Source organism: Silene latifolia, chromosome 11 (assembly GCF_048544455.1).
Source record: "Silene latifolia isolate original U9 population chromosome 11, ASM4854445v1, whole genome shotgun sequence".
Lineage (NCBI taxonomy): Eukaryota > Viridiplantae > Streptophyta > Magnoliopsida > Caryophyllales > Caryophyllaceae > Silene > Silene latifolia.
Window position 1 is genome coordinate 43,046,109 of NC_133536.1, and position 25,222 is coordinate 43,071,330.

At 39.9% G+C, this 25,222-nt stretch overlaps 1 protein-coding gene and 1 non-coding gene across 3 annotated transcripts; both read right to left on the reverse strand.

Moving 5' to 3' along the window:
* Positions 1-338: 338 nt before the first annotated feature.
* Positions 339-445, reverse strand: LOC141615792 (small nucleolar RNA R71). Its single transcript, XR_012530189.1, has one exon. It is a non-coding gene; the product is annotated as a small nucleolar RNA R71 (small nucleolar RNA).
* Positions 446-6,039: 5,594 nt separating this feature from the next.
* On the reverse strand, positions 6,040-9,440 carry LOC141614822 (uncharacterized). 2 transcript variants are annotated; one of them, XR_012529391.1, is made up of 5 exons: positions 9,032-9,440; positions 8,808-8,941; positions 7,346-7,629; positions 6,757-6,880; positions 6,040-6,208 (listed from the first exon to the last, which is right to left on the reverse strand). XR_012529391.1 is itself a non-coding variant. In XM_074433549.1 (5 exons), the coding sequence occupies exons 1-4, from the start codon at positions 9,146-9,148 to the stop codon at positions 6,875-6,877; spliced, it is 348 nt and encodes a 115-aa protein (XP_074289650.1). In that variant the 5' UTR covers positions 9,149-9,440; the 3' UTR covers positions 6,040-6,208; positions 6,757-6,874. The 2 variants fall into 2 exon arrangements, 1 of the variants encoding a protein (XP_074289650.1); XM_074433549.1 differs by having other exon boundaries at positions 7,346-7,468; positions 8,808-8,909.
* Positions 9,441-25,222: the final 15,782 nt, after the last annotated feature.

The window sequence follows — 25,222 nt, forward strand, 5'->3', positions numbered from 1 at the left end:
CCTCTATTCCGAAGGGTTTCAATCTCCAGACTGAGGATGGGAATACATTCGACATCCGTCCTTCTTATATCAATCTGGTGGAGAGAAATATTTATAGAGGTGTGGCAGGTGAAGATCCGAGGAAGCATATGGAGACCTTTACCGATTACTGTTCTACTATCCCCGCCACTAAGGGGGTAACTCAAGATAAGATTAAGGAAGTTTTATTTCCTTTCTCTTTAGCTGACTCAGCCAGGGAGTGGCTGATTGACTTGGACCGCACAGCTGCTGGGGTTACAGATTGGGAGTCTCTTGCTCTTGCATTTTACAAGAGATATTTCCCTCCACAACGCACCAATCTGCTGAGGGCCAAGATTACTAGCTTCAGACAGGCTCCCGATGAAAGTTTCTATGAAGCATGGTCGCGATTCAAGAAGTTGGTGAGGTCTATTCCTCATCATTGTTTTGACCCATGGTTTCTAGCTAATCAGTTCTACAATGGGCTGTATGACGACCACAGAGCCATACTTGATGCGGCATCTAGTGGGAGATTTCAGGAGAACACTGATGATGATAAGGGGTGGTCTCTTATTGAAGAGATGGCTAATCATAGTGCTGAGTATGGAAACCCGAGGGATGGGATAAGAACAGTTCATGCAGTTGATAAGCAGGTTTTGGCTCAGCTGGAGACCATGAATGCTAGATTTGACAAGTTGGAGTTACAAGCTGCTGGGGAGCCTCAGACGGTCCATGTTCTTACTAGAGGAGAGACCGTTTCATGTGAGAGATGTGAGGGTAATGATGGCCACAGTGTTGTTGGCTGTCTTGTAGAGAAGGAACAAGTCCTTGCCTTTCAGCAATATAGGCAAGAAGGAGGTTCCTATTATAATAATCAAGGGGCAGTCCATCCCAATTTGAGGTGGACTAGTCAAAATGTGCTTAATCCTACACCTCCTCCGCACCAGCAGCAGCCTTATGTTCCTCCACATAAGAATCAACAAGGCTTTCAAAAGCCTCCTTCCTTTGCTCCTCCTAACCATGGTGCATCATCTTCTGGTGGGGTGAGTGAAAATGGTGAGCTTAAGTCTATGTTGCAAGCTTTTACAAAGCAATTTCAGCTGAGTGATCAACAGAAAGATGCGTCCATAAAGGCACTTGAAACTCAAGTTGCCCAACTAGCCATGAACCAATCCACAAGAAAGCAGGGTCAATTACCGACTCAAAATGAGAAGAATCCACATGAGACGGTAAATTTCATTAATCTGAGAAGCGGTCGTTCATATGAGGGACCGGAAATGCAAAAATCAGACCCGAGGAAGGCTAAAACTGATGATGAACAGTGTTCTGTCGAAGAAAGTGAGCTCACGACAAAGCAAGTGCTCGATCGACTGGTTTCAGGTGGTCGATCGAGCAGATTTGGGGATGAAAGTGCTCGATCGAGTGGTTTTTCCACTCGATCGAGTGATCAAGGAAATGGTACTGGTCGATCGAGTAGTTTATCTACTCGATCGAGTGAAGAGCAAAGTGGAATTGCTCGATCGAGTGAAAATTTCACTCGATCGAGTGATATTATTGAAGATTCTACTCGATCGAATGGGTATATTGGTCGATCGAGTAGTTTTGATGACGGGAAGCTTATTCGAGAGCCTGCTAGTGCTCGTTTAAGCGATAAATCACCGGAAAGACCTCGTTCGAGAGGTAAGAAGCGTCCAAAGGATACAGAAATTGCACCGGAAGACACATTGGAAGAGAGAAACAAGGGACTCGAGATACCTATCACGGTTCCCTTCCCGAGGTGTCTGCAGAATACTAAAGCCAATCAACAATTCGGCAAATTTGTCGAACTTATGAAAAGCTTGGAAGTCACTGTGCCGTTCACTGAGTTGCTGACAAAGGTACCCTCTTATCTTAAGTTTATGAAAGAAATTTTATCGCGTAAGAGGAGTATTAATGATAGTGAGACCGTAGCTTTGACTGAGGTGGGGTCAGCCCTATTTCAAAATAAGTTACCTCCTAAGCAGTCAGACCCTGGTAGTTTTTCAATTCCGTATCATATCGGTAATTATTTGATTGATAATGCGCTATGCCATTTAGGCGCTAGCGTGAGTGTCTTACCGCTATCTCTGGCTAAGAGACTTGGTTTGACAAAGCTGAGTTGCACTAACATGACAGTCCAGATGGCCGACTGTAGTATATCACGGCCACTAGGTATAGTAGAAGACGTACCTGTGAGGATCGGGAGGTTCTTTATTCCTGTTGATTTCGTTGTCTTAGTGTAATACTCCGTATTTATAGTCTTGGGGGTACTCTATCGAGTAGGCCTTACTCTGTCGAGTAAGGGTAAGTGGCGAAGCAAAATAGTTTCTGACCTGTTGGGCACTCGATCGAGTAGCTGGGGCACTCGATCGAGTAGGGGGGTACTCGATCGAGTACCTTGGGTACTCGATCGAGTGTCCGGTTTACGGGGAGTTTTTCGCGGGTTTTGTTAATTATGCGATTAGGGTATTTAAACATAATCGTCGTTGTTTTAATTCACTTTTACCAAAACCTAAAACCTGTTTAAGAGAGAAAGCGATCGATCATCTTCCTAATCGCATCCTTAACAATTCCCGAGTTCGACGGTCGGTTCGTATATCGTAGTTCGTGTCGTTGGATTCCTTGCGTCGAGGGTAAGCTTTTAATATAATTTATATAATGTTTTGCTAGGTTTGGTCAAACCCTAATTTAGGATTTGGGGGTTTTATGAATAGTAAGTAATTGGTAGTCTTTATGTGTTATATGTTAGGAGGAGAATTCGTAGAAGAGGCGTTTTGAGACAAATTTGTAGATACCGTCTGCGTGTTGTGCTTTCCGGGTAGGATTTCCTACTCGCATTAGTCCCATAATGGGATATTGGTGATGTCTTTGTAGTTAGTTGTTTGATATGATGATTGTGATTGTGATTGTGATTGTGGTTGTGTTTGTTGATGGTTCTCGAGATGCGTTCTCGGTTGAGTGGGGTCACTTGCGGGAGTGATCTCACGCCCTAGTTTCGCCCTTCGTGGAACCCGCCACGAAAGGGGATGTGCACATTAATGGACGGGGTTATCGCTCGTACGATGAGCGGGGCTTAGGTGGGAACGGCTGCGGTCCCCCATCGGCGGTGGTCGGTCCAAAGTGGACGGTCGGATTGAGACGATGGGAGTTGGTGGTGTGTGTGTGTGTGTGATTCAAATTGTCTGTTTGTCTTATTGTTGTTATCTATATTGATTGTGTGATTAGTACTGACCCGGTGTTGTTTTGTAAACCTGCGGTGATCCATTCGGGGATGGTGAGCGGATATTGAACAGGTATAGAGATGATACTGGGATAGCTGGGATGGCCACGACATGACGATAGAGTCTTCCGCTGTAGTTTAGTATTTACTTACATTTTAGTTGAGAACAGATAGTTTGGCATAATGTATTGTACTTTCAGTTTGGTTTCGAGGATTGTACTTATTCATTAAATTACTTATAATAAATGTTGTTTCTGTTTTGTCTATTTGATTATCATACCTCGGGCAACCGAGATGGTGATGTCTTCATACCTGAGTGGTCCTGGTAAGGCACTCGGAGTATGGGGGTGTTACACTTAGACATCCCCGAAGATGAACACACGCCTATTATTTTAGGGAGACCATTTTTGTCTACTGCCCGTGCGGTTATAGACGTCGGGGGGAAGACTTTGACCTTTCAAGTAGGGGATGAGGAGCTGATTTTTCATCAGTCTAAGTCCCGGATGGCTCCCATGCAAGCTCAGCCTTGCAATGCTCTCTCTTCTATTGACCCTATTATTGACACTCCAGTTGAGAATTTGGAGTATTGTGCTGCAATTGTTACCCCTCCGCCTCAGACTGAGAGCAAAAAGGAGGAAAGTTCGTCTGTTTTCCTTGCTGCAGGTACAGATGAAAGCAATGAAGGAGCTGTCAAAGGATGTTGTGCAACTGCTGTCAATCAAATTGGAAGTAAGGATGCTAAAGACGGTGATAGAGGAGCAAGGATGAGGAAAGTTCGTGCTTATGTGGATGTGAACTACTCCCCTCCTACCGTTTCAAATGATGATTCATGCTCATGGAAGTTGAAGAGGACAATCAACGTTGCTGAGATGACGTCCTCCAGTCAAGAGCCCTCCTAGGGGCTACTGAATTGCATTGGGAACTGAGCGGGGAAATGCCCCGTGTAACACTGTGTAATAGATAATTTTTGAATCTTCCGTTGAATTTGTTTTATTGCTTTTAATTAGGACAATTAGCTTTTAGACTGTTTTTAGCGTAGAATTAAGACTATAGACTGTTTATAAGCGTATTTGGTATGTTTGGATATTTTTGCAAGTGTTCTTATGCAGGTTTGGGGAAGTTTTACGCATTCCAAGGGAAGAATAGACGAAATTCAAGAGCTTACGCGAGAAAAGAGCTCGATCGAGTACTTTTTGTACTCGATCGAGTGGAAAATTGGTCGATCGAGTGCTTCTTTTAATCGATCGAGTGAAGCAATAAAGGGGACTTCTCGATCGAGTAGATTTCTACTCGATCGAGCAGATGAAGCATCAAAGTGTTCGATCGAGTGGTTTAAAACCACTCGATCGAGTAAAATGGGAAGGACACAGGGAGTTTTTCTCCTTTAACTCTTTCTTTTGTTTCTTATTTCAATCTTCCCTATTTTCTTTCGTCCCTCAACTCCTATTTGCGATCAAAATCAACCCCAATCCCCATTTTAATTGCTGAAATACTAAATCCGCCTCCTACAATCTGTTGCTTGCTAATTAATCTCTCAAAGCCCCTTATTTTTCCCTTGTTTTGTGCTCGTTTTCACGGTTTTCAAAGGGTTTAGGGTTTGCGATTTGTTCGATCGAAAAATCGCCTCTTTTGCTTGTTTATTTGAAGATTAATTGCTTTTGTAGGATTTCTATTATCAAGTGATTCCTTCATCCTCTATGCATTTTAATTTCGTTCATTTTGAAATTTATGATGAAAAATTGGAATTAGGGTTCGAAATTTTGGTTTAGTCGAAATTTTTCGACTTTAATTGCCTTTGTTGCCCTTACTTGTCTTGCTTGATGATCAATTCCCTTTCCTCACTGATGTTGCATGCTTAATTCGAATTTTATACGATTTATGCGATATGGGTTCAGGACAGTCGAAATTTTCGACTGTCAATTTGGTTACTGCTGCTGTAATTTGTCTAATTAGCTTCCTTGTCACTTAATTGCTGCTGTTTTAGACTGTTATCACACCCCTGTCGATGCTTAACATGCTTCAATTCGAATTTTGTGCGAAATTTCGCGATTAGGGCTGTTTCAGTCGAATTTTTTCGACTGTCAGACGGGTTTCTATGCTTTCATAACCTAATTAACTTCAGTTGTTGCTTACATGCTGTTGTTGTTGACTGTTATGCCCGCCTTATCGCCATTTACATGCTGCTATTCGAAATTTTTTTGAGGAATTGTTGGGAATTATATGTTGTAGGTCGAAATTTCTCGACTGGTAGTGTAATATCACTAGTAGAAAAAACCCCTACAGTGGCGGTCGTAAATGACCTTTTGTGGCGGTTTTTAGAGGTTTAGGGTCCGTCGTTTATCACGGGGTCGTATAAAACTTTACGGCGGTTGTACAACCGCCGCTATAGCTCACCTATAGTGGCGGTTGTTAAAATAACCGTCGTTATAGACTTGCATAAAACGACGGTTGTTAGACAAGAACCGCCACTGTAATTCATCTACAATGGCGGTTATTTTCGGAAAACCGCCACCATAAGTATTTCTATAATAAATTTGTACCACAACCCGCAGTACAGGTTCCCTATAACGTCGGTTGTTGTTAAAGAACCGCCACTAAAGGTAGCTTTGACGTCGGTTGTTAGTAAAAAAACCGCCACTAAAGGTGAACTAATAGTGGCGTTTCATATTAATAACCGCCACCGTAGATAATTTTTTTTAAAAAAAAAAATTATTTGCTACCGAAATTTCAATATTAATGTCCTATAGATTTGAAAAGCCAAATAGCGAAATAAACAAAAAATACATACAAAAGAATGTAAGCCAACGAACTTGTATATCATCCGACAAAACAATAATGTCGATGTTCAAAATTATACAAAATAATCACATACACGTCTTAGTTAATAGACTAATCAACGTTACATATTTCCTAAATAGTTGTTAGTCTACACCTCTTTAACATCCTTCATCTCGCCAATTGACATTCTTAAATCTGCAATGACACATTTAACAAAACCATTAGTAAGAATATCAAACCAAACATTATTAAACCAACGTTTAACTTTACTACGTAGAAATTAACCTAAGAGACTATAAACATTGAACTATCAATCAACCTTATGATTAGCATTAACTGAGCTGCACGCTGGCTATACACAATAAATATGATCTACGAATAAACAATAATTTGTGACCATCTACAACTTCTCATTGAATTCAAGTAACTTGTAAAGCATAATAATACACTGATACGATGTTACAAGTTATTGGCGTTTTCACCGAGATAATATACTTAAATTAGTGACGACGAAAGTGTAGCAAAAGCATGCGGAAAAACTCAAAACGATTGCCTAACTTGTGCACATGTGGATGGAGTGTTTGCTCTCCTCTAATTTTCCACATGCTACTTTTATAAGATTTGGTTTAGACCAACATCTAGCCCCTTCCCTACTTGGATATACTCCTGGACAGTAACATCTCCCAGCCTTAATGTAGAGTTGAGTCCTACAACTTGCGATAAATATTTGCAAAATTAAGTACCTGAAATCTTCAAACTAGTTTGTATGTCACCTGGGCGTCACCTGGGCGCTTCTAGTCACTTGTATGTCATGACCTCCCTGAATGTTCAAATCAGCTTATATGTCACCTCCATGATTGTTCACACCTTAAACAAAAACACATAATGACATTATCTTGAATAAGCCTGATGGGACACAAATACTTTATTACGCAACCCAGCAAACACATAATCAAGAGTACCACACACGCTACAACGAAAAAACTAATCAAAAAGCATTGAAACATTGAATTATAACTAATCAAAAAGCACTTATGTCACAAGTTTAAGGGAATTGGACACACAGGTGAAAACTGTAGAATTGGAAGGAAGGAACTAGTAAAAATTCCAGTTAAGAAAGTGTGGCAACCAATCCATGAAAATCAGAATGCGGGGGCAGCACAGCAAATGACTACTATAATACAGCCTACTGCTATCAATTCTGGTGGTACTCCAGCTAAAAATATGCTATAAATCCATGAAGGAACAGATAAGTGATGAGGTTGTGAAAAAACAGCTGAATGGTTACCAGGGTAATGTTGTATAGTAAATATGATAAGAAAAGAGAAGTACCGGAGAATGTATAGAATCAACTGGAGAGATAGTGAGCAAAAATGTGGGCAAAGTTGCATGAATGCTGGATTCCTTGTAGTCTTGGCGGATTCCTCCATTGTAAAGTGTGGCCTCAGGATTTTGCTAGTCCCGAACAAAAATGAAAAGGGAAAAAAAAACATTGATCTTAATTTGAATTATACCAAGTAATGCCACATTTACACACTAATACTCCGTATTTATGTATATTGAATTAGCATTATGAAATGCCTATACATAAGTAAAGGAATCATAAAGCGGTCCATCTGCAACAAAACCATGCAAATGTGAGATACGGTAAGCTTTCAAGGCTTAGAAGTAAGTATTTGACTCAGACCTTAAATTAAAAACGAAAGGTAAAACCTATTCTTATAATACGACCATTATCTTATTCACCTATGCCTTAATGAAAAGGAATATAGTTAGAAGGGAAAAAATACGGAGTAATTACGAGAATTATACAATACAATTACAATAAGAAATGACACAAGGTAGTGTTTGGCTACTTGGAATTAATTTTGTTTTCATGAATCTAATTCAAGATATTTAAATGCACATATTTAATTCTATTTCCAATTCCAAAAAGTTGTTTGGAGAATCTTGGAATTCAATGAAAAATAGTTGGCATGCAGTTCTATCAACACAAATTCTATATTCTAAAATCTGAACCCTAATTACTCAATATCAACCACCATATATCAATTAACTCAACACCTTAACAAAAACAAACAAATAATCCATACTCTAATTATAAAAAAAAACAATCAATCACTAAATTTCAAATAATCAATCGAATCTTAGCCAATGTAAAAATATTGGAAAACAATATTTGAGGACTCAAACACGTCAAATAATCAGTTGAATTTGAAGTCAGATGTCGAATGGAGCTTTGAATGAGCTTTAATGACAGATGAAAGAGATGAGGGAGAAGGAAGTTGAAGAGAGACTGAGAGAGTACAGTGAATTGAAATGACGGGGTGATAGGTAGGATTTAATGTGGGATAATTTTGAACTGTGCTGGAATTCGATTGGATTTCATCACTTCCAATTCCAAATCTTTGTAGTTTCCAAACAGTTTATTGACCCAATCTGAAATTGAATTCCAAATTCTAGTTCCCAAACATAGCATAAAGTACTTCACTAGTAGAGAGAAAAATCATGATATGCAGAAGAAACCCAATTACATATTCTGTTCCATCTCAGGATACTAGAGTATGTGCCAAAAATATAGAGTAAATGAATTAAAAGGTTTAGAAATTAGCAAGTTTTACAATTGCCATGGTGATTTAGAGCAGGGTACCCGACAAACATAAAGCAAATGAATCTTTGCGGAGCCATATGAAAAGTGTTTTCCATGAAGCAAGCAAAAAGATGTAAAATTAATAATGCCATACATAATGACTTTGACGAAACAATAGTAGCAAGAGTCGAATATAAAACTTACAGTTTTGATGAGAAGGATGTATTTGGTTTTGAAGAAGTATATCTCTGAACATTCAAAGCAGCACAATCGACCTCCATAAACCATAACAAGTCGTATGATTTTCTGCATTTCAATTTGCCGGATGTTGAAGTAGACTTGATTCACAAATATAATCAATAGAATTAGGGTTTGGGAAATTGGGGAAAAATGAAAATTCAAAAACCGAATTGGATATGTAAACTTACCAGGAAAGAGTAAGTGGTGGCGGACAACGGTGGCGTCGAACATAGGACAGCAGCGGTTGTTGCGAACAACGTTGGCATCGGAAGAGAGTTCGAATGAGGGATAAAGGGAAGTGGCATCGCATGTGATGGTGGTGATGATACTTTGTAGAATTCAATAATACAATAATACAATAACAATCAATTTGATTATATTGATAAAGATTTAAATGAAAATACTGTAAATGCAATTAAATATGATCAAAAGTAACTTTGAGGTTGTTGCGGATAAGGGTAGGTGGCTTTGTATCGACGGCAGCATGAGAAGGAAACGGAGGGTTGTCGAGGGTGGCGTGAGGAAAGGATGTTTTCGTTTGCCAGATTGAATTGTGAGGGTTTGCCGATGTGGAAATGAAGAAGGAGACGAAAGGAATCAAGATGCCGTATAATGCAAGGGTTTTTGGAGGTTTTATTTTATTCTTTTTTTATTAAAGTCAGTTTTAATTAAAAATTGACACAAAAGCATATTATGGCGGTTTTTAAGTCCAAAAAATTGCCACTTTGTATTAACTTTTAGCGTCATTTTTAACGTCGGTTGCAAATAAAACCGCCACAATTGACCTATGGCGGCGTTTCCTATTTAGAACCGCCATAAAAAGCTTATGTTATCACGTCGGTTCTTACTTAAACCGCCACTATAGACCTCTTACCTACATAAAAATTTCGTTCCCGCCAATTTATTGGACTTTTCGCGTCGTTTCTATTAGAACCGCCACGATAACTGCGTCGTGATAGGGGTTTTTTCTACTAGTGTTATAATACTCCGTATTTATGAGTCTTAGGGTACTCTATCGAGTAGGCCTTACTCTGTCGAGTAGGGGTAAGTTGCGTTTTAGAAAAGTTTCTGACCTGTTGGGTACTCGATCGAGTAGCTGGGATACTCGATCGAGTAGGGGGGTACTCGATCGAGTATCTTGGGTACTCGATCGAGTAGCCTGGTTTTACTGAGGGAGTTTTCTCGGGTTTTGTTAATTACGCGATTGAGGTATATAAGCTTTGTCGTCATTATTCTAAATCACTTTTGCAAAACCTAAATTATTGTTTAAGAGAGAAAGCAAGCAAGTTCTTCATCCTAATCGCATAATTAGCAATTCCGGAGTTTGGAAGGTCGGTTCTATCGTTGTTCATACCGTTGAGTTCCTTGCGTCAAGGGTAAGATCTATGTACCCTTTTTGTTGTCTTTCCTTTATTTTGGTTAAACCCTAATTAGGGGATTTGGGGTTTTATGTGTAGTATGTGATTTGGTAGCCTTTATGTGTTGTATGATAGGAGGAGGGTTCATAGAGGAAGCTTTTTGATTCAAAGCAGAGAGACCGTCGATTGTGTGCATACCAGGTAGGATTTCCTACTCAGCATTAGTCCCATAATGGGATATTGGTTGATGTATTGTATTTGGTTGTTTGATATAATAATTGTATTGTGATTGTGGTTGTGATCGTTGTTGATGGTTCTCGAGGCGTGTCCTCGGCCGAGTGGGGTCACTTGCGGGAGTGGCTTCACGCCCTAGTTTCGCCTTATGTGGAACCCGCCACCGAAGGGATGTGCACATTAATGGACAGGGTTATCGCTCACTATGTGGAGCGGGGATTTGGTGGGTACGGCTGCGGTCCCCCATCGGCGGCGGTCGGGTCCAAAGGACGATCGGTGATTGAGAGGATTGGAATTGGTGTGGTTGTGTGTGTGCGCGCGACAATTAAGTCATCTGTATGTCTTATTGTTGATATATACATTGGAATTGTGTGATTAGTATTGACCCCGTTTAAATGTTTTAAAAACTCGTGGTGATCCATTCGGGGTGGTGAGCGATTGTTTGACAGTATATCTTGGATACGCGTGGATCTAGTCAGGGATGGAGTCATCACATATCGAGTCTTTAGTCTTCCGCCGTGTTTGTTAAGGCGATTCCATTCAGTTGGTTTATAGTTTGAGAACAACATTGTATTTTGCTTACAGATGGTTTGTTATGTAATCACTTAAAGTTATTTAATAAAGTATGTTTCTTTATTGTCTTATGATTATCATTGCCTCGGGTAACCGAGATGGTAGTATCCTTATACCTGAGTGGTCCTGGTAAGGCACTTGGAGTATGGGGGTGTTACAAATGGTATCAGAGCGACGATCCTGAAACCTGTAACCAATGAATCTAATGAACCTAGGGAGTCTAATTAAAATGAACCCGGGGTAGAAGTTGTAGGAGCTAATGCAAAGACTTGGGAGACGTCTTAAAGTCGCGAACTCGCCTTACAATTTTGAACCGGTCACCATGGGATATAAGTCGGGATCGCTATGTGTTTAGTAATGCTCTATTGTGTGTGTTGGATGGATGAGTGTTATATAGTTGAATGGATGTGTGGTGGAAAGGATGAAGGTAATATTTGTTTTATGATAACATGAATTGTGATGGGAATTACTATGGGTTACTATTGTGTATATGCATATGATTGCGTGCATATGATTGGATGAATAAGTTGTATGAATACGGGTATGAACGTGATCTATGATTTGGTTGAAAAGATGAGTTAAGGAATTGCATGAGAATATGAAATTCATGTGGAGAACATGTTTATGTGATGGAAGTGGATTTTCTACTTTTTCTATGTTAGTAACATGTGACTAGGGAGATTTTATGCCGTATATTATGTTATTGTTGTACGTAAAGGTATAGAATAAAAGATGTGGGTAAATCATGATTGACAAGTTAAATAATCTATGTGCATGATGTATGTTGTTGCTTGGCTTTTGGGAGATAGTAACATGTGATTAGGAATACTGGTTTTGTGAGTGTTGAGTTGTTTTTGGTTACCATTGTTGTCGTTTAAGTTGTTTGAAAGAGAAAATCGAATAGTTATGTCGTCTGATTACAGCAAAGTTGTATTTAAACTGTTATAACTTGAGATGCATAAATGATTTTAATGTGATTCCAATTGGAGGTGATAGCTTGTTCTTTTACGATTGTAACGATAGGTCACGCGCCCAAATCGACCAAGAAATGAGTGAGTTATGACTTTTTTTAAAAACTGGTCAGTGCTGAGAATTGGGGTACTCGATCGAGTATCCTTGGTACTCGATCGAGTAAGGGGGCACTCGATCGAGTACGTTAGTTACTCGATCGAGTAGCCCTGGTGATTTGTTTTACGTGCTTCTGATCTTCACCTACTCGATCGAGTAAGTTACTTACTCGATCGAGTGGCCTGTACTCGACCTAGTGACCCCTATTTTGGGTCATATGCTTATCTTTTGAATTCGTTGCATATTTTGTTTAATTCAAAGTTGTTATATTGCTTCTTTATGCATTGTTTTACATGTATGTTGGTCTTGATACGTAAGTTACCCAATCTTATGGTGAAGTGAGTGACGCCTGTGGTGAGTAGGAATTTGGTGGGAGGACATGGGTTATATGTGTTGTTATTGATAGTGGAAAAAAAAAAAAAGGAAGATTGTTATGGCTTAATTGAGACATAGAGCATGTTTTCTTAGATGAAATGAGATGAGTGATATGGTTGTGTGTTGAGTAACGTAAAAGTAAGTGAATGTGGGCAGGGGATGATGTGAGTTTATGGAACGTGAGAATGAAGAGATTGAAAGAAAGGATGTGGATAGTAACAATCTTAGATGTATAACGAATTATGGAAGGAGATGGTTAGGAATAGTATTGAGTAAGAATATATGTAATGAAAGGTCATTTTAGAGGAATTGAGAAGAGTGGTATATAGTGAACTTAATGGAGACATGTCGCGAGGTGGATTTGCAGATAGTGACTGAGATTGGAAATTTGTGTTACCGAGAGACGAAACTAAAGTGTGATTTCATTGGACGATTAACGATATAAAAAGAATTTTGATTTCTAGAAATGTAAAAAGGGAGATGTAATTGTTGGAACATTAAACGTTGATTTTTATGGACAAATTAGTGACAAGTGTGAGTGAGTGGAGTGATGAGAAAGGATCCAAGGTAAGAAAGAATGAGATGATATAGACATGAAATAGTGAGATTTGAGTTTTGGAGCGATGAGAAGGTAATTGGAGCACTAGAGGGGTTAGGTAGAAGTAATAAGAGTTAAGATATTAAATGGAATTGTTGAGTATGAAGAGAAAAGAAGGATAAAAGTAAGCTGAGAAAAATATTCACCGGAGTTATGTGATATAAAAGTAAGGAATCGTCGAGATGTATGATACTATCAAGAGTAAGTAAGTTAGTGATTATACAGAAATTTCAGGACAACATGATTAATCATGAGTTTCGAGGAATTAAGGGAGTAAGAAGTTGGTGGACAATTTGCACGATAATCGATAATTGGTGGACGGTTAGATGAAAATACGAGTAAGATAGTATTGGGAATGATGTTGATGTAATTTTGATTGGTGAATTTGAGGATAGTTATTTGGAATGTTAACCAAAGATAGGAAAGAAATCGTGATGTTTAGAGATGAGTGAAAGAGGTTTGATGTCCGAACAGTGGTGGTGTTATGGTCTGTGACTAATGGTTTAGAGTGATGGTATATTAGAAAGGTAGCAATTCAAAAGAGGTTGATTTGGTAGGGACCTGATTGTTGTGTATAATTGTGAGAGGGTATAAGATGTGGCTAGATGAGGCGGATGCTAATAGTTGAATAGTAATGGTATGGTTATACTTGGCAGGAAGTGATGGTTGTGCGAATAGGGGAAAATGTTGTGAGGGGCATATGAGTTAAGCTCGGGCGACAGGTAACCTATGTTGAGTGGCAACTTACGTGATCAGGACTGACCTGTTGGATGTGATTACGGGTCTATGATGTGTATAAATGTTTGTGTGAGGTTTTGACCTCACAAGAAGTGGTATAGTGTGATTACTATAAAGTCATATTTGAATGTTCTGTAATGCATGTTGGGTACGCTAATCTAATTGAATGGTATTCAAAAAGGTAATAATTTGAGTGATCTCGGCGTGGATCGGTTATGCTTGTATGTATTCATGATACATGTTAATCTGTAATATGGTGAGGGGATGATATTCATGAGGTTATCTGTTTAATTCATATAATATGTTGCGATGTGATTTAGTAAAGTGGATTTGAATAAGTTTTTCTTGTCTGAGAAGTTATTCTGAGTCGGTGTTTGTGGGAATTGTATGTAGTTGTGATGTCTATCGATGTGGTTGTGGTGCCTCCGGTGGTGATCCGGCACGGTATTTAGTATTGTGATGCGGGTATTTTCGCACTTTGTGGTGTGGCTGTTGGTGGCGGTATCGCGATGACGTCACCGGTTGCGGTGGAGTAGGCGGGATGATTATGATACGAGTTTTCAAAAGTACATACCAGCCATATATAGATTGTTATTTTGTTTGATGTTGCTTCCTGTGAGTTTCAGTTTGTACGAGATAGACAGGTTGTTTTGTTTATTGATGTTTCTTAGCGATTAAGTTTTGGTATGGGGGTAGAGTATGATATGAAAGAGAGTTGTCTATGTTTTCGTTGTTGTCATGGTATAGTGACATTCTGTTGATGGGACACATTGTCGAAGTTGTTACAAAGATTTTTGATCTTGTTTTAAGATGAGGCTTTAGACATAGTAATTGTAAGTGATTGGTGGAACATGTGTTGTATTGATCTGGACGCTGCAGGTGGTTCATAATCAAATTTTGGGACAGTGAGTGTAGGGTGTTGGGGATTAGTGTTATGTTAAGTTTTGTAGGAGTTTTGCGGTAATAAAGAAAAGAACTTGAGGATCTAGGGTGAGTATACGTAACGAGTGTAGATCGTGAGTTATGCTTTTGGGAGATAGGTGCTTTATATGGAGTGGTATGTTGTCTTGCAGTAAGAATGGAGAGTTAGTATGGTGATTTTGCTACGAGTTTTATGGTATAGGTTAGGTGGTGTGCCATATGAGTTGAGGTATGAGAAATGTTTAAGTAAGAGAGCCTTGGATATATGCATGGCGATGTTTAGAGTATAGGTGGTTATTTATGACGTGCGGTGGTGATGAGGATAATGAGAAGATATAGCTAGGATTTAGCATTAGTGAGTTACGAGGACGTAACATTTGTCTTAAGAGGAGTAGGAAGCGATCAAAGAGATTTTGATGGTTGTGCATATGGTAATATATTTGGAAGTTTGAGTCTGTTGTAGAATAAAAGATTGATTCATATTGTGGGTGATTTTATTAAAGATCATGACGTGCTTGTAGTAGCGTGACGTTTAGGAGTGTGAGAATATTTCACTAGTGTTGACAGTTGGATGATGAGGTTATGTGTATGAGTAAACTTCGAGGACGAAGTTCCTTTTAAGGGTGGTAGAATGTAACATTCCGTTGGATGTTTACGTAGTTGGTTATGTATGGAGTTAGTGTCGGGAGAGTTTATGATGTAGTTGATACCACATCGTGAGCGAGGTGTGGAGGTAGGAATAGTTGGTAGAGTTGGTGTTAAGAGTTCATGGTTTCATATTTTGTAAGTTGGGGTTTTGTTTTGAGTCCTTAGTAGCTTTGTTACGTCTTGACCGAGTTAGTATGTTTGTTTTTAGTTATGGGTTGAACTTCGGGGACGAAGTTCTTTTTAAGGAGGGAAGACTGTAATACTCCGTATATATGAGTCTTAGGGTACTCTATCGAGTAGGCCTTACTCTGTCGAGTAGGGGTAAGTTGCGTTTTAGAAAAGTTTCTGACCTGTTGGGTACTCGATCGAGTAGCTGGGATACTCGATCGAGTAGGGGGGTACTCGATCGAGTATCTTGGGTACTCGATCGAGTAGCCGGTTTTACGGGGGAGTTTTCTCGGGTTTTGTTAATTACGCGATTGAGGTATATAAGCTTTGTCGTCATTATTCTAAATCACTTTTGCAAAACCTAAATTACTGTTTAAGAGAGAAAGCAAGCAAGTTCTTCATCCTAATCGCATAATTAGCAATTCCGGAGTTCGGAGGGTCGGTTCCTATCGTTGTTCATACCGTTGAGTTCCTTGCGTCAAGGGTAAGATCTATGTACCCTTTTTGTTGTCTTTCCTTTATTTTGGTTAAACCCTAATTAGGGGATTTGGGGGTTTTATGTGAAGTATGTGATTTGGTAGCCTTTATGTGTTGTATGATAGGAGGAGGGTTCATAGAGGAAGCTTTTTGATTCAAAGAAGAGAGACCGTCGATTGTGTGCATACCAGGTAGGATTTCCTACTCGGTATTAGTCCCATAATGGGATATTGGTTGATGTATTGTATTTGGTTGTTTGATATAATAATTGTATTGTGATTGTGGTTGTGATCGTTGTTGATGGTTCTCGAGGCGTGTCCTCGGCCGAGTGGGGTCACTTGCGGGAGTGGCTTCACGCCCTAGTTTCGCCTTTTATGGAACCCGCCACAGAAGGGATGTGCACATTAATGGACAGGGTTATCGCTCACTATGTGGAGCGGGGATTTGGTGGGTACGGCTGCGGTCCCCCACTAGCAGGGCTGGTCCAGTGGACAGTCAGTGATTGAGAGGATTGGAATTGGTGTGGTTGTGTGTGTGCGTGACAGCTAAGCTGTCTGTATGTCTTATTGTTGATATATACATTGGAATTGTGTGATTAGTACTGACCCCGTTTAAATGTTTTAAAAACTCGTGGTGATCCATTCGGGGTGGTGAGCGGTTGCTTGACAGTATATCTTGGATACGCGTGGGATCTAGTCAGGGATGGAGTCATCACATATCGTAGTCTTTAGTCTTCCGCTTGTGTTTGTTAAGGCGATTCCATTCATTTGGTTTATAGTTTGAGAACAGTTGTATTTTGCTTACAGTTGGTTTGTTATGTAATCACTTAAAGTTATTTAATAAAGTATGTTTCTTTATTGTCTTATGATTATCATTGCCTCGGGTAACCGAGATGGTAGTATCCTTATACCTGAGTGGTCCTGGTAAGGCACTTGGAGTATGGGGGTGTTACAGGTAGGGGAGTTTTCAAGCTATGTATGTTGGTTTTCCTCCAGTTTAAGCCACTGTTAGCCACTTTTTGTCTTATCATGCCCCCTACCCTTGTTACAGGATGGAGTCTAGTTCATTACCTTCCACCAGCTCCACTTCTAGCCCGTCCTTGAGTGAGACGGTGGCCCCTGCTGCTGCCACTGTCTCCACTTTAGTGACTACCGCAGCCCCAATGTTCCTAGTTTCAGCTGTCGGTACAGTTTTTGCTTCAGCTAGCTCTGCTGCTAGCTTAGTTCAGGCTGCCACTTCCTCTACGGTCACCACCACTGCTAGCACTACTGCTAGTTCCTCTTCAGTGGTGGCCATAGCAGCCACTACTCCTACACCAGCCACTACTTTTACTCCTGTGGTGGACTCGCTTGACTGGCAAATGCTTTGCTTTTAGAGCAGCCACTGTCCCTCACACCGTCTCGGACGGGCTACTACTCGGGTTCCGAGGCGGGGTCGTAGACGATCTCGTTCTGCGCCAGCCCCAGCCCACTTCTACTTATATCGTCGCTTCACTGCTTCTTCTACTTACAGCACGATCCACGGTCAGGGGGACACTTCCCTCGACTCTCACCCAGATTATCCGCAGGTACATTTTGTTAACGCTTTACATCGTACGAAATTTTATAACCTGCTAGGCTGTGTGCATGTTCCTTCCCGTTTTCTAGAGAAAACGGCACTTGTGAGACTCGGCATTTACGAGTCGGTTTATGACTTACTACGGGCCACGGGGATGGCCGGGCTCATCACTATGAGCGGCCGCACTTTTTTGGAGCTGAGCCTCGAGTTTCTCAACTCCTTTACCTTCTCCTCAGGGGCACACGATGCTGACCCCGATAGTTCTTCAGTGTCCTTCCGATTGTTTAACCGGACTTTTCCGATGACCTTAGGGGAGTTTGGTAGGTTACTTGGCCTTACCTCTACGAGCGCGATTGCCGCCCCTAGGAGGGTCTGCCGTCAGCTTTGGAGGGCCCTGGCCTACACCACTTTTCAGGAGCGAAAGCTCCAACAGGTCCACCTCCCCGCTGTCCGTTGTTTTCTTCGATTGATGGGGAGCACTATTTTCGGCCGAAAGGAGCCGAACAACATCACAAACACCGAGCTCTCAATCCTGGGCGGTTACCTGAACATCGACTGTGAGGGTCCCTTTACCCTCAACATAGCTTACTTGACCGCCCAGTACCTTCAGAGCCAGGGGAAGAAGGAGACGGGAACCATTGCCTGCGGTGGCATAGCCACCATTCTTGCTCGTTCCCTCATCCCCGTTTGGCCTCGTGACTTGCAGTACCTCCAAGGAGAGAGGTTACTGAGTCTGGATGCCACGCTTTCTCAGCATTGGCTTACCCAAGACTACCAGACATGGAAGATAGACGGCTTTCTGTCTGTAGACTTACCTTGTGAGACTCTCCCCCGTCTAGAGCCCCTTCCTACTGTTGCTAGGGGCGCCCGCTTACCACCACTGCCTGACCTTCACCTTCCACGCCGACCACCTCCTGATGCACCCGCCGCCAAGAAGCGGCGTCTTGAGACCGGAGAGGGGTCTACACCTTCAGGGAGTGCTCAGCCTTCCACGGCTACTCCCGTACCGACCCCTACTCCCACTACTAATACCACTCCTACTCCCACTCCCACTGACCAGACACAGACTCAACCGGACCTACCGGCTACTTTCGTACCACCTCCTCCCTTTGTGGCGCCCGCGGTCCTGGACCAAGGGGGCGCCGTTTATTGTTTGTTGCTTGAGGTTGCAGAGCGTCAGGTTCGTATGGAGAGGGATTTGGCTCTTGCTTTACACCCTCTGTACGAGTACCACTTGCGGCGACACCGTCCGATCCCAGAGGGTTGGCCACACCCTTTCTTCTTCCAGTACCCACCTGAGGGGTACCCGGTGTCTGACGAGGAGGAGGACGAGGACCCAGAGGTAGTAGTGGAGAGAGCTCGCGCTGAGGAGCAGAGGAGGAGAGAGGAGGAGAGAGACCCAGAGTTCAGGGTGGAGGACATCCGTGACAGTGACGACGACGACGACGAGTAGCTACTGGTCTACTCACTTCCCGATTTTAAGCTGGTTTGGGGAAGTTCGTATTTTGTATGTATTTCTTACTCTTTTATTTTGTCTCCTTTATATTTATTGTTTTTATTTATTTATCGGTTGTATACTCCCGTTCCCTTGTATGTATCTGCTGGTGTATGTTGGAGGACAACGAGGGCGTTGTCCGTTTTGGTTTGGGGAGGGTATTGCATCCTTTTGAGTCTGCATTTGCATTTATTTTTGCATTCACGTTTATTTTTCAGCTTGCATTGTTGTTTATTTTCATTGAAAAATCAAAAATCCAAAAAACATTAGTAAATTTCAAAAAAAAAAATTTAAAAAAATATTCACGTTTATTTTTGCATATAAGTTGAGTCGGAACGGTAGATTTCCGTGATGATAATGCACTATAACTTGTCTTTTTGCTTGAGCTTTGCACTTCTTTTGATATTTATTAGCTTTGTCATACGCATAGTCTACGAGTTTCTGTTCAAATATAGCTGACTGCTTAGACTTGACCTAACAAATTGGCAACCTACTTGAAAATTCTGAGTTTTAGAGCCTTATAGCTGGTGACATTCATGACCAGTTCATTAGGAATTGAGAGTAGTACTCCTTGCATAGCATGTTCATCTTTTTTGCACTTTTATGACATTCAATATCTCGTCAAATGCACATATTCGGTTTGTGGTTGGTGTCACATGCAGGGAGGTGCTTGCAAATTTCCCTTTCTTTATATTTTTTCACCCATTTAGCTCCACATTAGCCAAATTTGCCTTTTTGACCCATTAGCTACATTCCAAATTAAACCTGCCTAGTCAAGCTAGTTAGTATGTTCTTTTGGGTATGAGTTTTCCGATTGCATTTTGGCCCGTATTTTCGTGTTTGGAGTTGTTGGAAAATAGAGGAAGGAGGGAAAAGAAAAGAAAAATAATTGAAAAGGAAAAAAAAAAAAAGAGAAAGACGTGAAAGTGAAAAAAAAACGAAAAAAGAAAAGCTGAACGTGAGAAAAGAAGAAAAAGAAAGAAAGTTTGAAAAAAAAAATTGTTTTGTTTCAGTTAGTTATTTCAGACGGTGTTTAAAAAAGGAAAGTTTGTGACCGTCTGACTCCTCCATTCTTATTCTATATTTTTGAGGAGATTGTGTTTGAGTTTAGTGAGGTTTGTGCCAATTGAAGGGCACTTGTACTTAGTTTTTCAGTCAGTTGAGATTCGGATAGTTTTCATTATGGTCCTGTTAGGAACTAGCTTGACGCTTTTACCTCCACATTTCCATAACATGTTTTGCCCTTTCTCACCTGAACCTCACTATTCCCTTATTATTTGTAATCCTTCGGCTGTGACGGACATTATTGGTTGGAGTGTGTGCATTAGTACTTGAATTGTCTTTCATTTTTGTTGCATGCATGCTATGTAGGTCGCAGTTAGGTGAGTGACTGCCTTTTCTTCTCTCTTTTACATATAACATTCACCCTTTGCTTCATGAGAGAAGAGTGACCACGAGAGAGTCAGATTTTGTTGGTCTTGCAAGGTCGATAGGTTGGCTATATTCCTGAACAGCTTATAATTCGTTTGCGTATTGAGTGCTTAGCTTTAACTGTTAGCTTTTGTTGCATTAAATTGGTTCAAGTAGACAAGTTAAGCTAGCTCTGAGTTATCATTTCCGTTCCATTAGCTGCATTTTAGTTTACTCAAGGGCGTGTAAAGGTTCGGTTTGGGGAGATTTGATACGTGCTTTTTATATAGTCTTTTTTAGCCTATATCAGCACGTATTTCTATACATTTTTATACTGTTTTTATGGTATTTTGCCCCGAATTGGCTACTTTGGTTCGTTTTGTCCATTTTGTAGAAATGAACGCGAAAGTAGTGGAATCGTATCCTTTTTCGTCCTTTTTGCATGCATTTAGAGGAGACGGGATTTTTCCTGAGTGAGATACTACGTTTGGAAGCGTCAGGGCACGGATTACGAGGCATTTAGGCGCGGACTTGAGCTGAAATGAAGACAAAGTACTCGATCGAGCAGTTCTACCACTCGATCGAGTGGTTTTTACGTCCCAGGGTGGTCGATCGAGTGGTTTTCCACTCGATCCTTAGCTTGCAGAAAGACAGGTTACTCGATCGAGTAACTTTCTATCGATCAAGTAGTTGCTGATGGGGTTTTGCTCGATCGAGTGGTTTTAATCCACTCGATCGAGTGGTTTTGCTGTTATGGGCTTCTAAACAGCCCGTGTTATGTTTATTTCGCTAAACTTAATTATTTTGCTATTTAAGCACGCTTTACTAGGTCATTAGGATCTATCTTTTCATTATCTAAACTTTCTACTGTAAACTTTACTGCGTTGCTTTTCTCTTCACTGTAAGCTTGTTCTCGGATTGTTTTCACTCGGATTTTGTGTTCTTTACGCCGGATTCGCTTGGATTGTAATTCCTTTCTCTTTTCTTATTAATAATTAATCATTGTTTGCTTTAATTTCTTGTTACTTCATTTAATTCTTTTTGCCCTAATTTCTCTTTTATGCAATTTTATTGTTATTTCATAATGTTTACTGCTGGGAATTTATCTGTTGTTAGTTTAATTAGCGATATGAGTAGCTAAACACCCTTCATGTTGGGATTAGGGGATCTGCGGTAGGAATGTGACGATGTAGTGAATGAATCAGATGAATTAATTACAAGGCTCTGTCACCATAGCAACTTAATTGTATTTATTCGACTTAGTTGAGTGAACACTTCTGAGTTAACCTTTAATCTGGCTAAAATTAATCCTAGATCGAAAGATTGGACTAAATAGGCCTGCTATGAACAGTAGACTACCCTGACGAGAATGAAAATTAAGTTAGCGGTATTTTAAGATAGAAAGTGGACCGAAAGGACCTTTCAACATCCGTCTTATATTAATTCGTCGGAGTCGTTTACAGCTGAGTCACTGGACTACCGTAGTGAACCAAAATCCTGACATGTCCCTCTCTATCTGATAGGTTTATCCTTATTTCTCTGCTTTTATTGCTCTTGCCTTTATTTCTCTTTCCTTTAAAACTCGTAATTTAGATAACAATTCAACCAACCCCCCCCCATTTGTGACCAAATAGACGGACCACTACAGATATCTTGCCTCCCTGTGGAGATCGACCTGACTTCCCTAGCTATATAGTTAGTTTATTTTTGACAGGTACACGACAGACGTGTCAGGAGTCATTTTCGGGAATGGCTTCACGCCCTTGATTCCCGTCACAAGGGAGATGTGCACATTAATGGACATGGGTTATTCGCTCTACGGTTTTGAGCGGGGCTTAGGTGGCAAGGTTGCGGTCCCCACAGGCGGAGTGGAGTATCTGTTGCGATGGGTATTCTGGCAGGGCTACACACTTTGGTGTGTAGTCAGGTGATTGGTGATGAAATGGAGTTGGAGAAATGTGTTTATGTAATTGGATGTTGTTGTATTGCTTATTTTGGTTATTCAGTAACTGGCCCTTTTAAATTTTTGAAAACTGTGGTGATCCATTTGGGGGATGGTGAGCAGTTGATTAGCAGGTACGCCTTGGATTAAGCGCGGAATCTTGCTGGGGATGGAGTCATCACTTTATGAGTCTTAGTCTTCCGCTACATTTTATGATAGTCTTTTATTTCAGTTTGGATATTTGTTTGAGACAGTTCTATTATATTTCCAGTTTTGGTTTAAGTTGTACGCACATTTAACTTTTGAACTTAAAGTATGTTTTGGAATGGTCACTTTTGATTACTATACCTCAGGCGACCGAGATGGTAGCATCTCCATGTGCAAGGGTTGTCTTGGTAAGGTACATTGGTGTATGGGGGTGTTACAGGTATGCCTGGGCGTGTCCCGTTACCGTGGTGGTTGTAGGTACGTCTGGGCGTGTTCCGGTACCGGAGTGGTGGTGGTTTGATAATATTTCATTCATTTTATAGTCATGTTGCATACTCACACACTTTAAGTTGTGTCACACTTTATTTATTGAAACTGGCGTTTGTGTGTCTGTGTAATTGTCACCTATTTCCGGGATAGCCTGTGTCGATCCATATGATATTTCCGATCATATGGGGAGCGGGTTAAGTACAGGTGTTGCTTGTTGACGTGATCGGGATTTGGACCGCTCCCTGGACTCGGAGTCGAGTAGCGTAGCATAGATGACATAGATGGTAGTCGACTTGTAATTTGTATAATTCACTTTATTCATAAGTTTATGTTTGTAATAACTAAACTTGTCATTTATTTAATGATGTTTCTTAGTTATAATTCCGATTTCACTGCCTCGGGAAACCGAGACGGTAAAATTTCCTAATTACCTTGGCCGTGTAATAAGGAGGTGTTACAATAATCAAATAAATAAATAAAACCATAAAATATAATCCACAACTTAGAAACTCATGGGCAAATGGGCAATAGATTTTAAATAAATAAAGTGAATAGAAACTAGGTATTATAGGTTTTAGAGTCATTACACAACCATAGATTCTCATAGTTTAATTTTATTTTTAATTTATTTTGTGGTATTATAAAGAGTAAATTATAAATTACTCCCTTTTATGTTTCACTTTTCTAAACTTACTCCCTTATATGTTTCTTTTTTTAAATTACTCCCTTAAGTTGACCTCAGACCAAAACTTGCTACCATTTACCAACTCCGATGAGTATTTCCGTTTCTTTTTTAATTTTCCCTCCATATTTCTAAATTCATGACGAAACTACCCCTCACCCATCTTCCCCCTTTATCTCCCAAACTATCCCACCAGCCGCCACCCTCTCCTTCCTCTCTAACACCCCACCACCCGTCGTTCTCCTCCCTCACAATAACCCCGCCATCCGTCCTTATCTCTCCTTTCTCGCCCCATTTGCGTTTTTTGCCCAAAACAACCACCTTCAATGAGCGACGTTGCCGGCGACTCAACCACGAAAAATGTCGACATACCAATTTTGGGCTCTAATATTGCCGACAACGTCACCGGAGACATTTAGCCTATTGAATTTGTCGGTGTGTTAGGTGGGAAAGGGAGTGAGGTGTTGCTTATTGCCGGGAAATTTAAATGAGTATGGTGGCACGTGCGGTGGCCCATTGTCGTACATCAAGTAGTGGAAGGGAGGTTGTTGGGATGACGGTGGTGCGGTAGTGGAGGTTGTGCGGTGGGCCGGTGGCCGATGGTAGAAGGGTGGATATAGGAAATGAGGAAGTAAGAGATGAAGAGAATGGTTTTTTTCGAAGGGTAATTTCGTCCATTTACTTAATTTTTTCACCTGAGAACTAACTTGGTAGTAACTTTTGACCTGAGAACAACTTAAGGGAGTAATTTAAAAAAACAAACATATAAGGGAGTAAGTTTAGAAAAGTGCAACGTAAAAGGGAGTAATTTATAATTTACTCTATTATAAATTAGATAATTATGGTCGAGGAACTCAAGAGGTGAATTAAATAGGAGAAAATGTCAATGAAAACTATGGGTGTTAAGTGATATAAAGAGTTTTAATCAATTTATTAACATATTATATTACAAAAATTAATTAAATAGGAAAAACTTTAAATTAATTGGGTGGGTGTTAAGTATTATGAAGAGTTTTAATCAATTTATCACCACATTTAATTAAGAAAATGAATTAAATAGGGAAAGATGTTACTAAAAATGGTGGGCGTTAAGTAATATAAAGAATTTTAATTAATTTATTAACATATTTTATTACAAAAATTTCAATTAAAATGTCAGTTTTAATTATAAATTATTAAATTTATTAACATGTTGTACAAAAATTTCAATTAAAATGTCAATATTAATTATAAATTATGTAATTTTGTTATAAATTTTTAAAGGTTTCATAAATTTTGGGAAACAATATATTTAATATACAAAACTAGGTTTGTGACTCGTGAAATTCACGGGTTTATCTGTTTTAATTTTGTTATTTTTATCTTTTTATTTATACTTGTCTGAACAATTAATTGATCCATTTAAAAAATATAGTCTTGGAATACATAAAAGTTAATCGGTTAGTGTCTTATTTCTTTGACATTTTGGTTTATTTTCAAAACTATATATTGTACTTTAATTATTTATTTTGATTAATATACTAATAACATGTGGTTTTAAAAAAAAATAATTACCTTTAATAAGTCCAGTAATTCATGACAAATGCTTAAGATTACCATTTAATTAGATTATATAGATTATGTACTAAATTTTCTATGTGAAAACTTGAATGTCCCTT